We start from the raw sequence: 16226 nt of genomic DNA on the forward strand, positions 1-16226 counted from the left end.
CATGGAAGGAGGCAATGAAAGCACCAAAGTTGATAAGATATGTATCTAAGCAATGAAATCCTTTCTGTATTTGAGGCCAGGAAGAATACCTCCAGAAATAAAGAGAATATTATCCATTCCCTTTTATTCCAACATCACTAGATATATATAGGCTCACATGGTTCAAAAATTCAAAAATGACAGCAAATGCTTTTAACAACTCCAATCAACACTCGACACCTAGACCACTAAAACATATTCTATATTCCATAATCCTAACGGCCAAGTGGACTTACTCCTCCCAGGGTCTCTTAACAATCCGTTTGGGCCTATAATATTGTCTCTCATGTCCTCGGTGCTATCAATTTTCAACAAAACTTTGCAATTTTATATCTGCGTGCATGGACAGATCCAAGAAGAGAAAAAAATTAAAAAAAAGTTAAAATTTAAGAAATACTAATATAGAAAAATGTATTAAAAAAATAAGTTATTGAATTGATATTTACTTTAAAATTTTCTATCAGTAGATCTTATTTTTAATTTTATCTATAAAATTAATAATAAATATTTTTAAATTTATTATTTATTAAATAGTTATTTATTAGAAATTAAGTATTTAAATATTTATGAAAAAAATAATCGACCCCGTTTAATAAACTCTTGAATCCGTCCATGTCTGTGTGTTATTTTTAATTAAAATTAGTTTTATTTTAGTACTCCAGCGAAATACAAAATTACATTAAAAAAATATATAGATTATCGATGTAAAATTTTAAGATTGATTAGACAACAGTACAAATAATATATAAAAAGCTGTATAAAGTTTTATTCTTATATTATATTATGTGTGCATGCTATAATTGTGAAGCAGCTAACTGCACCTTGCATAGGCCATTGTGCAGTTGTGCTATTATGACTATGGAAGTTGCGCCAAAACTTGTAGGCCGAGGAGTGTTTAAGAACTGATAATATTAAACTTTGGTTCATTCAAGCTATCACTCGGTGTGCACACTCATTAGCTTGGAAACTAATTCACTTAATTTCTTGCTTCAACAGTCCTATTGAATTTGTTGTTAATGAATCAACAAACTTAACCTAAAAACCATGTGATTTTTTAAAGTTGCTTTTGTTGAAGAGGTGACTTGAAGGTTGAGACCCGCAGTCTTAAAATGGAAATCACTCTTTTCCGAAAGAAAAAGACAGGTTGAAAACTTGAAAGCGTTAGAGGTTACTTTTACAGTAAACTTTACTTTCTTTTGAAAATTTTTCAAATGATATACTTTTTTTAGAATAGTCTCATTTATTAATAATAAATTCCAACGAAATTTTAATGCATATTTATTTAGATATTAAAATTATACCTCTAAATGTTACAAGGCATGGTTCTTCATTTTATATTTTATACTAATGAGTGAAATCAACATTATGATCGATTTCATTCGTTAAAAATTATAGTATTAAAGATGATAAATAATTTTGCTATACATTTGATTTGAAAAGAAATCTTAAAATAACACAAATTAAACGTACCAAAACATGATTAAAACTCAACCTTTTGTTACTAAAAAAATTGAGACAAATTTTATCTTTTGGTACAAAATATTCAAAAGATATAGTACTCGAGTGCATTTGAATATTATTTATTATCTTTAAGTTAAACAATTTTATCATGTCATCTATTTTTTAAATTCACATTATTTATTAGACAATCTTATTCTTGTAATGTATTTTAAATTCACATTATCTATTAATTACAACAGTCTTATCATATCATGTATTTTTAATTTGCATTATCTATTAGTTAGATTACTATATTCTCTACTTTTTTAGAATGCTATACTCTATATTTTGAAATCAAATAATAATAATAATGTGAATTACATTAAGATAATTAATGTTAAAAATGTATTTTATTAATTTTTATATTATTTTGTTTGTGACCAACAAAAGTTGATTCAGTTGCTAAGAAACATATCCATATCTCAAACGAATGTGAGTTCAAGTTTTTCTCTGAATATGAGAACCTTATTGATAAGTAATAATAAATGCTCATTGAGTCTCGAAGTCTTCCTTAATCCTAATGAGTCTCCAAGATCTAACTCACATAAACTTTATGTTATATAAAAAATTATTTTATTTGTGTTGTTCATTCTTTATCAAACAATGTATATCATAAAAAATTGTTTTGTAACTCAAGTAAGTAGTTGTCTAATATTGATATTCTATGAAGCTTATCAAACAAATCTTGTATCTTATCATTAAGGATTAATTTGTCACATTTTTTATACATTCAAAAATTAAATTTAAATTTTTAATCTTTTAAGATCAATTTTTATTACTTCACACTTTAAGGGATAAAATAATTATATCTTAAAATTAAAAGTTCAAAGACCTGTCCACGTACCAAATTTTTTTTCTTTCTTTTTTTACAGGAAGAAAATTAGGTGAATTGAATGTATGGAGCCCATCAAGGTGTAGCTATGTCGCAAGAGTTAAAATAACATTAATTGAGATACTTACAATAGCCCACTAAAAATATTTCCACGTTCTAAATTTCTAACTCTATGCCCTCCACTCCTCGTTGATGTAGAGGCTCGCTCCTAATTCTCTTGTGTGTTTAATAAAACAAGTCGCATTACCTAAAAAAAGTATGAAAACTTCACTGAAGTTTAGATAAAATGAAAAATGTTAAATTAGATCGAATTTACTTAATTTTTTTGTGGTTTTAAGCTCATTCATCTTAATTTAACTATAATTGTAATATTTTTTATTTGAATTATTTATTATTTGAATAATTTTAATACACTATTACAATAAATATTTTTATATAGTTAACTAATTTTTTTGGTGAAATATTGTTAATTAATTAACTAATTAAAAATTATTCCAAATATAAATTGTTATCAAAGTTAAAAAAATTCAATTATATGACAGATGAGCAGATGATTGTCATCGTATTCTAATTAAAAATTTTATTTTAACCCAAACTTTGAAATAATTTAATGACAAAAGAAAGTTTTGAAGGCAAGTTCAGAAAGTATAAAAGAAAATAAAATGTAATTTACTCATAAATAAAAGAAGTTAATATGTGAAACCTAATCTCTTGATTTATGAGCCAACTAAAAAACATTATTGTTGTTCAAGGAAACAAATTATTCACCTTATTTAACAGTACATATCTACTCTTTACATAAAATTTAAGAACTTAATTTTGAACTTAAATAGGTTCTTATGATCACAACTTAAAATATGTTTTTAATTTAACAATTATGACAAATTTATTTTTTCCTCCAAAAACTTTTATTAGGAATTGTAGTCTTGGTAAATTTAAAAAACAATAAAATAATTTGTCACTATATTTAGTCATTCCTTAACATACATCTTGAGGTGATATGTGATGTTGCATTTTTAGATACATGTTAAATTATTAGTAATTAATATTAAGAATTATTTTAAAAATTAAAAATTTGAAAATTAAAGCTAACTAAACAATTTTTAGAGGACAAAAACTAAATCAAATTACATTCATAAGAAAAGCATAGTTTATCATTAACGTTTCATGATTTGAATTCTATGAAGTCATATTTGCAAATTTGATTTTCATAAAAAAAAAAACATTAAATTTTACAGCAATATAATAACTTTATGAAATTATCATATTATTAGAGAACATCTTCCATACTAACGTTGAAAAAATGTTGGGATTACGACCCATGGTAGGAAGAATTCAACCCTACCCACGATACATTTCATGCTGTGGTGAAGGTCCCAAAAGGTGCCCCACCACATCATCAACGCAGTTATTTACCAGGGACTATATTATAAAGTATACAAGGTGCTACTAGCTAGTCTTTTAACACATTAACATATTTATTTTATGGTGAAAACATATTAACATTATTGTTAGCAACTCTATGTGTCGGTGGGCACTTAGCATAGCCAGCCCAGCTTGAAAACGATGAATGGCACATTGAGTAGCGTTGCACGTGTTCACGCGCCTTGTGCATTTTTAGTAACAATTTTGAATTTTTTTAAACTCTTTTTACGGTATTAATTATTTTCCTATATTTATTTTTTTTAAATCTAAATTATTATTTTTTATTTTTTTTAATTTTTTTAAAAAATAATAATAATATAAAATCAGACATCATTGTTATAATGTTATATGATAAAAATATATATTACTAGATCATTGCAATATTTTTTTTTAATTTCAAGGTCTATTTGTTTCAAAATTGATTAAAATAAAGTAAATTTAAAATTATTTAAAAGCATGTATGTTGTATTAAAATAAATATGAGGGTGTATAAAAAAAATGAGTGTTAGAAGTGTTATTAATTTTCTTAACTACTTAAAATTATTTAAGGTACACGCTCCTTGAATGCGCGTGAGGAAACTTTTTTCACTTCCAAATATAGCTTTGTTTTTATTATTTTTATTATTAATGAGGTCTACATTTTCAGCCCCGGGATCCCATCATGATTCAGTCACCAAGCATCATGATTTTATTATTTCCGGTGGCTTGCAGTAAACGACGTCGTTTCTGGTTAACATGAATTATTCTTATCCAACGATAAGGGGTAACTCCGTACACACTTTTTTTCGAGTATCAATTCTCACAAAACATTGAAAAATCGATAACCAATGAATTAGAATATTATACTGTTTAGTTTAATAACATTTCGCAAATCATTATATCTACCCTCTTATTGGTACAAAATTAGCCACTTTTCCTTTTATCACTCAGATACTATGGTTCTGCTACATTTTCATATTCCCAATAGCGAGAAAGGTACACGCATAACAAGAACCGCAAAAAGTATTAAATCAAATAAAAAAGAAAATGCATATAAAGAGTAAATTTTGTGCTACTACTATATTTTTTAGTAATTAATTTTATCCATTAAGTTTTATCAATTAAGTTTTAAACTTTGATTATAATATACATTTTATCCATTATAAGTATAATAATTAATTAAGATAAAAGGTAAAAAATAAAAATATTTATTTATATAAAAAGAAACAATTTTTAGTAATTGTATTTTTCTAATAAAATTAGATTTATTAATTTGTTTATCATTACTAGCTTAACTTTAAATTGACATAAAAATATATTATAATAAAAATATTCACAAATCTTAAAAATTAATTAGAATGAATTAAAAAATTTATAATGTTTATTTAGAAAAAAAGACACGGTTTATTTTAGTTGTGTATTTTTTTCTTAAATCAAATTAACAGCTCAATTTTTTTAGTTGAAATTTTTAATGGTTGATTTTTTTTAAATGGTAAATTAATGACTAAAATAATTTTATTTATTGTGAATATTCTGCGCTTTTTCTGTTCATACTTCATCTAGTAATGTTCTTCTTCTAGTAATAATAAATTATTTTTACTATCTTTTTAAGACATTCTCCATTTTCTCCATTTTCATACACTTGCAGAGACTCTTCCATAGATATGGTGGTGGCGACCCTCTTGCAGTTCGAGCTAGCTGTTGCATCTTTCTGATTTCTACCTGCCACTGCTTTCCCCGGTACTCACTCTTCTTACATTTCAAGCATTCTCTCTACTTCAAACTTGTCATCACTTTTGCTTCTGTATTTAACCTGACACCATATTCTGCAATGCATTATCATTTTTCTACTTGGTTTTGCCTTCAAGTTCTGAACTTTACTACTGGGGTTTCTCCAGCACTTGCTTGATCTGAGTCCTTCTGTTTGTCTCTGATGTTTTGTTGTTTTTTTCTTTCTTTTTTTTCTATTTTTGTTTGGTGTGTCATGGTTGGTCTCAATTTATCTGCACCAAACTTGCTTTAAGTGAAGTTAAATTTTAGTGTCTTAAATAGCTTAGCGGTCTTGTCCTTACATTGTGTCTTCAGTGTTGGAGGTTTGTTCAAGATAAACCGCCAAATCTTGGGTTGGCTGCTTCACTGGCAAAGTTACTCCTTTTCTGCGTTTCTCCAACTTCCCCTTTTGTTTTCTTTCCCCTTATTGAGTCAACTATACTTAATAATTAGTGAGTTCAAATACCACTCATTGCTAGCTGACTTGGATTGTTGGTAAAATGCAAATCTCAATCTGATTTATTGCAGTCTGTTGCACTTCAGAGGGCTTGTGATTGTTCAACTGCCTATTCAATTGCACTTAAGTAAGAAGTTTTGTTTTGAAAGGACCTTATCTTCGCCACAGCAGCAATGAAAGGAAAGAACAGGAGAAGTGGTGGTGTTGTCCATATGGAATACCTCATTCACATTCAGGAGATTAAGCCTTGGCCCCCATCACAATCTCTCAGATCGCTTCGTTCTGTGTTGATACAATGGGAGAATGGTGATCGCTCTTCAGGGTCTACTGGTGTTGTTTCACCTTCGCTTGGTCCTAATTCTGCTCCTGGTGAGGCAAAACTCGAGTTTAATGAGTCATTTAGGCTTCCTGTAACTCTGTCAAGGGATATGTCTATTCGAAATAGTACTGCTGCTGTGTTCCAGAAGAATTGTTTGGAGTTTCACTTGCATGAAACTCGAAGAGATAAGACCACTAAAGGGCAGTTGCTGGGGACTGCCATCATAGACTTGGCAGATTGTGGTGTACTTAGAGAGACCTTGAGCATTCGTACGCCATTGAACTGCCAGAGGAACTACAGAAACACAGATCAGCCACTTTTGTTCATTCAAATTGAGCCTGTTGAAAAGAGTCGCCCTAAGTCCTCCTTGAAGGACAGCTTGACAAAGGGAAATAATGGCAGTGAATCTGTATCAGCATTGATGAATGGAGAGTATGCTGAGGAAGCTGAGATCACCTCTTTTACTGATGACGATGTTTCCTCTCATTCATCTGTGGCCGCAGTCACTACTTCCTCGGAGTCTAGTGCGTGTATGCCCCCCGAACATGAAGAGGTATTTACCCACATACCATTCTCTTATTTATAGCAATGTACATTTCTTTTGCTCTAACCATGTTAGTGTCTGTAACAACTTTTATTTCCTCCGGCCTTATTCCACGAATATAGTTTTTTAAATACGAGGAAGTCGTCACAATGTTTAGATGCTTTGCACTTGTTGACCAGGGTTTTAGAACTTGCCATCAAATACTTGATTGGTCCCTTTCACATTAAACTGTTTTTATGAATCACTACAAGGAAAATAAGAAATCCTATTTTGTTATACTTTCAATTACCCGAGTATAGGATAGGAAGAAAGCACATGAACAAAGAGAAAAAAGTGGGAAAATGGATGAGCAAGAATAGGGATTAATTTCCATTTGTTATAACAAATTATGCAAGTAGACAGAAGATAAGGGAGTGCATTATGTGTGAGTTGGTTAAATGAACAGGAAGGAAACTGTCAGGGGCATGAATTGAGTGATTTGGGTGGTAGGGAGGTTGCGGCCCCAGGGACAGTGCTGCTTATTCAGTCTTTACTATTTTTCTGTTTATCATTTCATTTTACCAATCATCTTCCATAGTTGGTTCCATAACAATAGAAGTAAGGGGATCTCTAGTGTGATTCTAATAAAATCCCAGTTTCCTATCCATATCTAATTACATGTTTCCTTACACATTTCTATTTGCTATAAGGGGCATGGTAATGCTTGCATTCTGCTTGCTCGGTAGATCTAAATATGATAGTACATTAAGAAAATTCTTGTCAAGCCATAAGGGGCATGATTATGCTTGCTTTTTGCTTGTTGGGTATATCTATATATAATAATATATAAGAAAAATCTCATCAAGCCATGTAGTAATTGCTACTGAATTGCAGAATGGACCAGCTCAAAACAGTGGTAGCAATGACAAGGAGCATGAGCATCCCTTGACCTCAGAGACAAGAGTTGAGAAGTTGAATGTGATGGAACAAGATGCATATGAGAGACTGGAGAGGAGTTCTTCCTATGTGTCATCTATGGATGTGTCCTCTGAAGTCGGGAGTCCAGTAAATGGTCATACCTCTATTACAAGCACTCCCAATCATAGATCAGCAACAACCCCAAAGCAGGTTGCTTCTTTGAATGCTGATTCTTCTTCCCCAACCTTGGAGGAAAATTCTAAGAGCAGGTCCAGAATCAGTGATGATGAAAATTTGGATCAGGAGAGTTGTGAAAAAGTTGCCAATTGTAGAAATATGAGTACAGTTGTACAAAGAAACAATAACGAAAGTGATTTTGACATTTATTCTAGCAACACTACGTCTCTAGACAGTAATTACCTCGTGGACACGAATCCAAGCTTTGGTTTGGAAACCAAAGACAAATTAAGTGAGAGTTGTGAGGAAGTTGACAAAAGCCGTGTGCTGGAGGGGGGAAGTGATAACTATTACAGTTCCATTCAAGATCAGCATGGAAATGAAATGTTTCATTCTGATAAGCAATATCATGTAGAAGATGAATCAGTGGCAGAAGGTTCAAAAGATCAAGTTTTATTGAGTAGCAATTCATATTCTTTTGGTGGGTCAGATAATGGTATGAAAGGCAATGTTCTGAAAAATGAAAGATTGAAGAATGTGAGGTCTGTAAGGTCATCAGCAGACTCAGTTAGGAATATTGGGTCACTTGGTAACAATCATCTCATTGAGGTAAAGGAAAATGGTGTTAATGGAGATGCCCAAAATAATGGAGCGAACATTCGAAGCAGTGACAGAAAAGATGCCAAGGTTTATCCAAGGGAAGCCAGAAATGCCATTTTAGACAACAAGATTGAGCACTTGGAAAACAAGATAAAGATGCTTGAAGGAGAGTTAAGAGAAGCTGCTGCTATTGAGGCTGCTTTATATTCAGTAGTTGCTGAGCATGGAAGCTCCATGAGTAAGGTTCATGCCCCAGCTCGGCGCCTTTCAAGGCTGTACCTTCATGCTTGTAAAGAAAATTTTCAAGCAAGAAGGGCTGGGGCAGCTAAAAGTGCTGTTTCTGGGTTAGTCCTTGTTGCAAAGGCATGTGGAAATGATGTCCCAAGGTAAGCTTGAGTTATATGGGTTACTGCCATATTTTTGGGTACAATGGTTACTTCATTTTATTCCAAGTGTATGTATCCATTGTTCTATTACTAGTCAACATAATATTTTAAACACAAGTTGCTTCATCATGAGAAGTTTGGGATTTATTTCTAATTAAAAAAAAATATGTCTTTAATTAATTAACACAGAAAACAATAAGCTTGTTTGGCATGAGGAAAACTTTACACATACAATGCTCTGTTTAAAATGGAACAAACTAATTCTAGTTGCAATAAAAAAAAAAAAAAGATAATACAAGGTTGCATGGCATATAAGGTGGATATCCTGCATGAAACTCTCAGCTGAATAGATCAGATTAGATATTAGTGGTTGCTGGTTATTACTGCATAACATTGAGTTACAGTTTCATCATAAACTGTAATAACTGCCTTGGTGATTAACCTCTTGCATTTGGATACAGGTTGACATTTTGGTTGTCTAATTCTATTGTGCTGAGAACAATTATAAGCAAAACTACCAAAGGCATGACACCATCTAATCCTTCTGGATCTAGTACAAGAAGGAGGAATGGAGAAGGGAATGGCAAGGTAACACAACCATTACTATGGAGGGGGTTCTCTCCTAGGAAAAACGAAAATACAGCTTTTGAATATGGAGGTATAGGTAGCTGGGATGACCCAAATATGTTCACATCAGCATTGGAAAAGGTGGAAGCTTGGATCTTCTCTCGCATTGTGGAATCTATTTGGTGGCAGGTAACACTTTTGTCCCATATTCCCTTTCAACAATCCTAAAGTTCCCATACAAGCTCATTATTAATATCAAATAATTCCATTGGCATCTAACATGGATCATTCTTTCTCTATGTCCAGTCTTTGACTCCACATATGCAGCTTGCTGATGCAAAGGCCACTTGTAAGGATTCAGCGAAAAACTATAAAAATATGTCTAGCTCATGTGATCAAGAGCAGGGGAATTTATCACTAGGTATTTGGAAGAATGCATTTAGAGAAGCCTGTGAAAGGCTTTGTCCTATCCGAGCTGGAGGTCACGAGTGTGGCTGTTTATCTGTGCTGCCTAGATTGGTTAGTCTACCAGTTCCTTCATCCTTTCCTTCTATTTATTAAGGATAAATAAGTCAAGTTTTTTGTTGTAGTACCTTTTTGTATTGTCCCTTTTCAATTGTCATTTATCAGTAGGTTTAGTCAGCATGGGTAGCAAAAGAGCTTTGAAATGGATGATTGTCGAAATAAAGAATAATAAGGAGTCAGGAGTGTATGTATTTTTGACTGGAGCATAGTGCCTCCAACTGAATCCTCATGGGAGGAATAGGGCGAGAAAGTATGATTTCTGCAAATTGCTGCAGCTGAAGCCAAAATATTTCCATCCCCCCTCCCCCTCCAGGATGGGAAACCAAACTCCCCCAACAAACTGATATCTTTGAATATATTTATCAATATTTATCTATGTTTTGTCAAATTGGGCGATGAAATTAACCTCAGACTGCATTTTACTTTTATTCTAGATAATGGAGCAGTGTGTGGCAAGATTAGATGTTGCTATGTTCAATGCCATTCTTCGGGAATCTGATGATGATATTCCAACTGATCCTGTATCTGATCCCATTAGTGATCCCAAGGTTCTCCCCATTCCACCTGGTCAATCAAGCTTCGGAGCTGGTGCGCAGCTAAAAACTGCGGTAATTTCTCTGATGTATAGTTTTTTATGTGAACTATATATCTGGCTGTCTACTCATGAATGTAATTCCAACCTACTGGTATAGGTTCAACTTACTCGTGAATGCAATTCCAACTTACAATTATAGATTCAATTTACTCCTTTTTTTCTGCTAGTATCCATTTGTGTCTGGAATGCACCTTTAAAGTAAGCCAGGAGTATAATTTTTGGCCTGGAGTGGGCCACTAATATAATGAAAAATTAGAGGATGATTTGATTTCTCATATGTTCTATATGATGTCAATGGAGATAAGTTGGTCATAACCGATAAGTTCTTTTCATCTGTGTTCTGGATTTCTCAGATTGGTAACTGGTCTAGATGGCTGACTGACCTATTTGGTATGGATGATGATGACCCACTTGAGGATAGAGATGAAAATGACCTTGATAGCAATGATGGAAGTCAAAATACCTTAAAGTCCTTTCATCTTCTTAATGCATTAAGCGACCTCCTGATGCTTCCTAAGGATATGCTCTTAAATGCATCCATCAGGAAAGAGGTTAGCCAATAAACTTGTGTTTTCCATCATAGAATTAACTTGCCACGCATTTCTTCTCCTTATTCATTCTTTCATCCTTGTTTGTGAAGGTGTGTCCAATGTTTAGTGCATCACTAATCAAGAAGATTTTAGACAATTTTGTCCCAGATGAATTTTGCCCTGATCCAATTCCCACTGATGTTTTTGAAGCTCTGGACTCACAGGTTAGATAAACAAATTTGCATTTAGTTGTCCTTTGGTTCTCATTATTTATAGGATTTCTAGTTTGACATTTCATACATGCCTAACGAAAACAATGGGTAAATGAAATTGACATGTCTCATCATATGTATGATGTTACAATGTTCTATGATTAATTGATTAAGAAACTCCAACAAATTTGGCTTATGGTCTCTAGATTTGTTTTTTAATTCGACACAGGATGATCTTGAGGATGAAAATGAGTCTATCAACAACTTCCCCTGCAATGCAGCTCCCATTGCATATTCCCCTCCATCATCAACTACCATTACAAGTATTACTGGGGAGATTGGAAGTGAATCTCAGCTGAGAAGAAGCAAATCTTCTGTTGTTAGGAAGTCATACACCAGTGATGACGAGCTCGATGAAATAAACTATCCATTATCTTCCATATTGAATAGTGGCTCCTCCTCACCAGCATCATCAAAGCCCAACTGGAAGTGGAAAGACAGTCGTGATGAATCTGCCGTCAGATATGAACTCCTCAGGGATGTTTGGATGAACAGTGAATGACCTTGCACAGATTAGATTTCACCCTTTTTCCTGTAGCATTTCTTTGGTGTCACTGTAAAAAGAAAGATATATACTCTAGGTTTTAATAGAACAAAAAGTATTGAAAAACGAGATGGTGCAAATGGCATGCTTATAAATAATGATTGTACGAGTCTTTGCGTGTATCGTACAATAAGGTCATGTGAGATTAATTTCTGAGTTGCTTTGTGTATGTGATTTGTTTTCAGATGCTGATTTTGCTTGGGTTGAATCCGAGTTTGATAAACAAAAGAAATTCAAGTACAACTCACCTCGAAAAGAAGAGGAAGAATTTGAAGATTAAAATATTTAATAGCACGTGAGAATTGAAAGGAAGAAATGCAAACAATTTTGGTCTTTTGTGACTACAATTTTGCGTGAACCCCATTGGCTGTAGTCGAATATGACAAGGCTTTACAAAAAGAAATACTATATGATATTTGAGACAGTCACAGAAACCAGGCAGAAAATTTTAGGTAACTTCTAATATTTTACAACATCACATGATAAAGTGATTCTGGGACTGGGGACCAGGAAAAATTAACTAGAAAAAGAGATTACATAGGAGCCATTGAACAAAAAAAGACAACACGTACTGACTATCAGGATTTAGGACCACACAATACGTATTGATTCATTCAAACTTGGACGGTTGCACTACAGAAAAAACTAAGCATTCTCAAAATTTTGAAAAACAATCACCGATTTAGACACCGACACAATTTCTAGGAAATTGTAGCCTCTCGTATTCAAATATACTAGAATGCCGACAATGGATTGATGCCATAGAAGATCGGTTGCCATTCTTCACGCAGTTAACTTCTGTGAAGACCTAAGAGCATTAATATGCCGAAGATGTAGTGCTGCAAGAAGTCCCTTCCAGGTTTCTCCATGCCCACCTGCTACTTCAAAGTTAAGAAGTTTCTTCTGCTTCCTGTAGTAATCTTCCAAGAGCTTGCACTACAAGAGACAGATACCCCACAAAAACTTAGTACAAATAATAAGGCGCAGAGTGACTAGTATACTAGAAACAAACAAAGGCGAATAAAGTATCTCAAACTAGCATATTCTAAGCACAACTTTAGAGTGAGGTTGGGAAAATCTTTTTTTTTTTTTTTTTAACTAAATCAAACACACACAAAAATGGAAATAAGAGAGAGAGGGATAATATATAGTCACCTTGTCTGCATGACTTTGGTCATGATCATCCTGCAATTGTTTTGTTGTCCTGGAGCTGGTCATAAGAATATATTCTTGGTAAGCATTAAATTTTCGAGTTCCTAGATTCTTTTTCCTTAACTCCTCTTCTGAACATTTGAAATTCACCACCAGATCAACACGAGCAATGTGATCAAGAATCTCCTGAAAAACATCACGAGACATTTTTTGAGAATGAATAAAATTGTAAAATTACGAGCAGTTCATGATTTTGAAAGATGAAATGAAACAGCTTACAGCTTGGATCCTTGTTCGTGGGAATCCATCAAGAATGAACCCAGTTTCGCCTCTCGAGTATCCATCCTCCAATCTCTTCGATAGTAGACCAAAAATAATATCCTCAGGGACAAGTTTTCCATGATCCAGGGTATGTGATATCTGCATCGGAGGAACCCCATGTCAAACCAATATTAATTAAGAAAACAATTTTACCACCCATTACCCTAATGGTATTTTTGGACTTGGAGCACAGGAAAAAATCAGGAAAAAGAGATGAGTAATGATGTACTTTCTTTTGTTTAATAAAAGAGAATAAAAAGAGGCAGAGAGAGAGAGAGAGAGAATTTGACCTTTAAAAGTAAAAGTTCAATTTTTTCTTCTATTTGGTCTTCAATTTAAATTTAAATTTCAAAATTTTCTCTCTTCTCTTCCTCACCTTTCCTCTGAACCATTTTGTTAAAACGCGTAACATTTAAATATTCATTTGTTTCACAATAATGAGTATAAAAATCCAATCAAAAGAATAAATGACACAGTATAAAAATCTCACAATTCATAATATTTGGTAGATAGTGTGTTGATTTTTACAGTAACTATCTTAAACGTCACATTCAGTTAAAAAAATCCTAAAAAGTCACATAAAAATCAGTGTAATAATGATTTTACAATGTAAATGCATGTATCATTCATTCAATAAGTAACTATTAATTTTCTAATAAACTTAAATCAAATAAGCTTAACAAAATTCGTAATAATAAGAACTTCTGCTTCCAGTGTTTAACCACTAAATTTTTTAGAGGATTAAAGTGGGCAGAAGAAAAATACTACTATTTTACTTGACGATCAAAATGTTTAAAAATGTAATTAACATTACGATCAAGTATAACTCCGAAGGATTCAATTCCAATTTTCTCTAAACTTCAACCCCCCTCAACATCACATTTCGTAATAATCATTTGACAAGGAAAAAAAAAAGCTAAAGAAAAAGTAAACATTTAAAACGAATCTTCAGTTCAGTCACATTCTTACAACGCGCATAACGGTCTAAGATACAAGCCGTGTAAAATTTTTCATTTGCAGGCACTGATAGAAACTTTCCATAACGGTAATGACCTAATTTTCCCTTCATTTAATTCTCACGATTTTTTTAAATGCAAAAGAAATACTCTTCCAGAATTGGAGAGAATTATAAAGAAATGAAAGTCAGATAGAAACCCTAAAGATCGAAGAATTGATTAATTTACCTGCTGGTAGAGAGAGGAGCGAGGGTTGAGGTCCTGGCTGAGGAGCGTGGCCATGGAAATGTGCGGGACTTCTAGAAGCTTCGAGAGTCTCTGAGCGAACTGGTGCCTCTTGGCGCCGGGCTCCCCTATCATCACCCACTGCACTCCGTTCTCCGGCGCGCAACCCTGCGCGTCCAGTGCGCCACGTGGCGCGCGCTCCTCTTCCATCTCCTCCTCGTCGTCGTAGTCGTCGTCGTCGTAGTAGCACTGGACCGCAGCCGCCGATCCGAACCCGCGGTTGGGCCGGAGCCCGAGAGCGGCAGTCCTCAGTCGCGCGATCGCGGCCATGGCGACGGCGGCGGCGTTTGTTTGGTTGCTGAGGTTTTGGGCGAGTGGGAAATGGGAATGGCTGCGTGAGAGAGAAATAGAGAACATAGAGGTTTAGAGGGGATTTTGATATTTGGGGTTAGGGAGGCACTGTTTGTGGTGTGTAATTACGGGAGTGCCACTTGCGGGCGCGTGGCGGGAGCAAGAGCGATTTGCCACTTGTGATTGGAGATAAATACATAGATCACTTGATTAGACAAAAGTGATTAAGATTGAATGTTCTACAAAAGTTTAATTTTTTTATGAAAATAATTATTTGATCATATTTTATTTATTTCTTGGTTCAAATTTTAATTACTCATATCTCTTTTTTTTTATGATGAATAGGAAAATGAAGACTAAAAAAGATGGTTTAATTGTAAAATTTTTCTATTTTACTTATTATATTAAATCAGTCTCATATTTTTTAATTTATCATTTGAGTTTCTTATATTTTAAAATAAGAACTAAAAAAATGTTAAGAAAAAAATAAAATCATATTTCTTAAACTAAGAAACACTCTCTTTTATTATTACACTCAAATTCACATTTTCAGGATAAAATATAATATTAATATAAATTTTATGTAAAAATAATTTAAAATTTAAATTTTATTCTTTTTTAATTTATTATATTTTTATAATCTTATATATAAGATTAAATTCTATTTTTACATAAATTAAAACATGTATATTTATATAAATTTTATTTTCATTTTATATATTATATTTATTTTTTAAAATAATACTTGTGATTTAGTGAATATATTTTGTTATCTATATTAAGATATTCATATTATTTATTATAATATAGATAAAAATAATGTCAATAAATTACATACATAAATATTTTAAAAAATAAAAAATATTGTCATTTTATTTAATTATGTATCTTTATTATATAATTTAATTCTTTAAAAAAAATTTGTACCTACTTAAATAAATTTAATATAAATAAAAAATACTATTATAATAAATAACAAGAATATTTTAATATATGAAAAATATTATCACTAAATTATATATATAAATATTAAAAAGATAATAAAATACTATTATTTTATGAAATTATAATTTATGTAAAAAATATGATAAAATTTATATAATATATTTATTTTATAAAATAAGTTTTAAATAGTGTGATAAAAATACATAAAATTATAAAAATATAATAAATTAAAAATAGAAAATTTAAATTTTAAATTATTTTCATATAAAACTTATATTAATAATATATTTTATATCAAATATTTAAATAAATATTTAA

At 32.0% G+C, this 16226-nt stretch overlaps 2 protein-coding genes across 6 annotated transcripts; one reads left to right on the plus strand and one right to left on the minus strand.

Annotated features, from left to right (window-relative positions):
* Positions 1-5356: 5356 nt before the first annotated feature.
* LOC100783487 (uncharacterized) lies at positions 5357-12111 on the plus strand. 5 transcript variants are annotated; one of them, XM_014771825.2, is made up of 9 exons: positions 5357-5515; positions 6074-6874; positions 7739-8925; positions 9387-9681; positions 9799-10011; positions 10452-10703; positions 10966-11163; positions 11253-11366; positions 11584-12111. In XM_014771825.2, the coding sequence occupies exons 2-9, from the start codon at positions 6176-6178 to the stop codon at positions 11914-11916; spliced, it is 3291 nt and encodes a 1096-aa protein (XP_014627311.1). In that variant the 5' UTR covers positions 5357-5515; positions 6074-6175; the 3' UTR covers positions 11917-12111. The 5 variants fall into 5 exon arrangements, with proteins under 5 accessions (XP_014627311.1, XP_006604139.1, XP_014627313.1 ...); XM_006604076.3 differs by having other exon boundaries at positions 10452-10625; XM_014771827.2 differs by having other exon boundaries at positions 5360-5515; positions 6152-6874.
* Positions 12112-12347: 236 nt separating this feature from the next.
* LOC100784021 (probable adenylate kinase 7, mitochondrial) lies at positions 12348-15180 on the minus strand. Its single transcript, XM_003553869.4, has 4 exons — positions 14616-15180; positions 13390-13530; positions 13114-13296; positions 12348-12894 (listed from the first exon to the last, which is right to left on the minus strand). Exons 1-4 carry the CDS (start codon positions 15027-15029, stop codon positions 12742-12744), a joined length of 891 nt encoding a protein of 296 aa, XP_003553917.1. The 5' UTR covers positions 15030-15180; the 3' UTR covers positions 12348-12741.
* Positions 15181-16226: the final 1046 nt, after the last annotated feature.

The sequence above is a fragment of the Glycine max genome, chromosome 19, assembly GCF_000004515.6.
Source record: "Glycine max cultivar Williams 82 chromosome 19, Glycine_max_v4.0, whole genome shotgun sequence".
Lineage (NCBI taxonomy): Eukaryota > Viridiplantae > Streptophyta > Magnoliopsida > Fabales > Fabaceae > Glycine > Glycine max.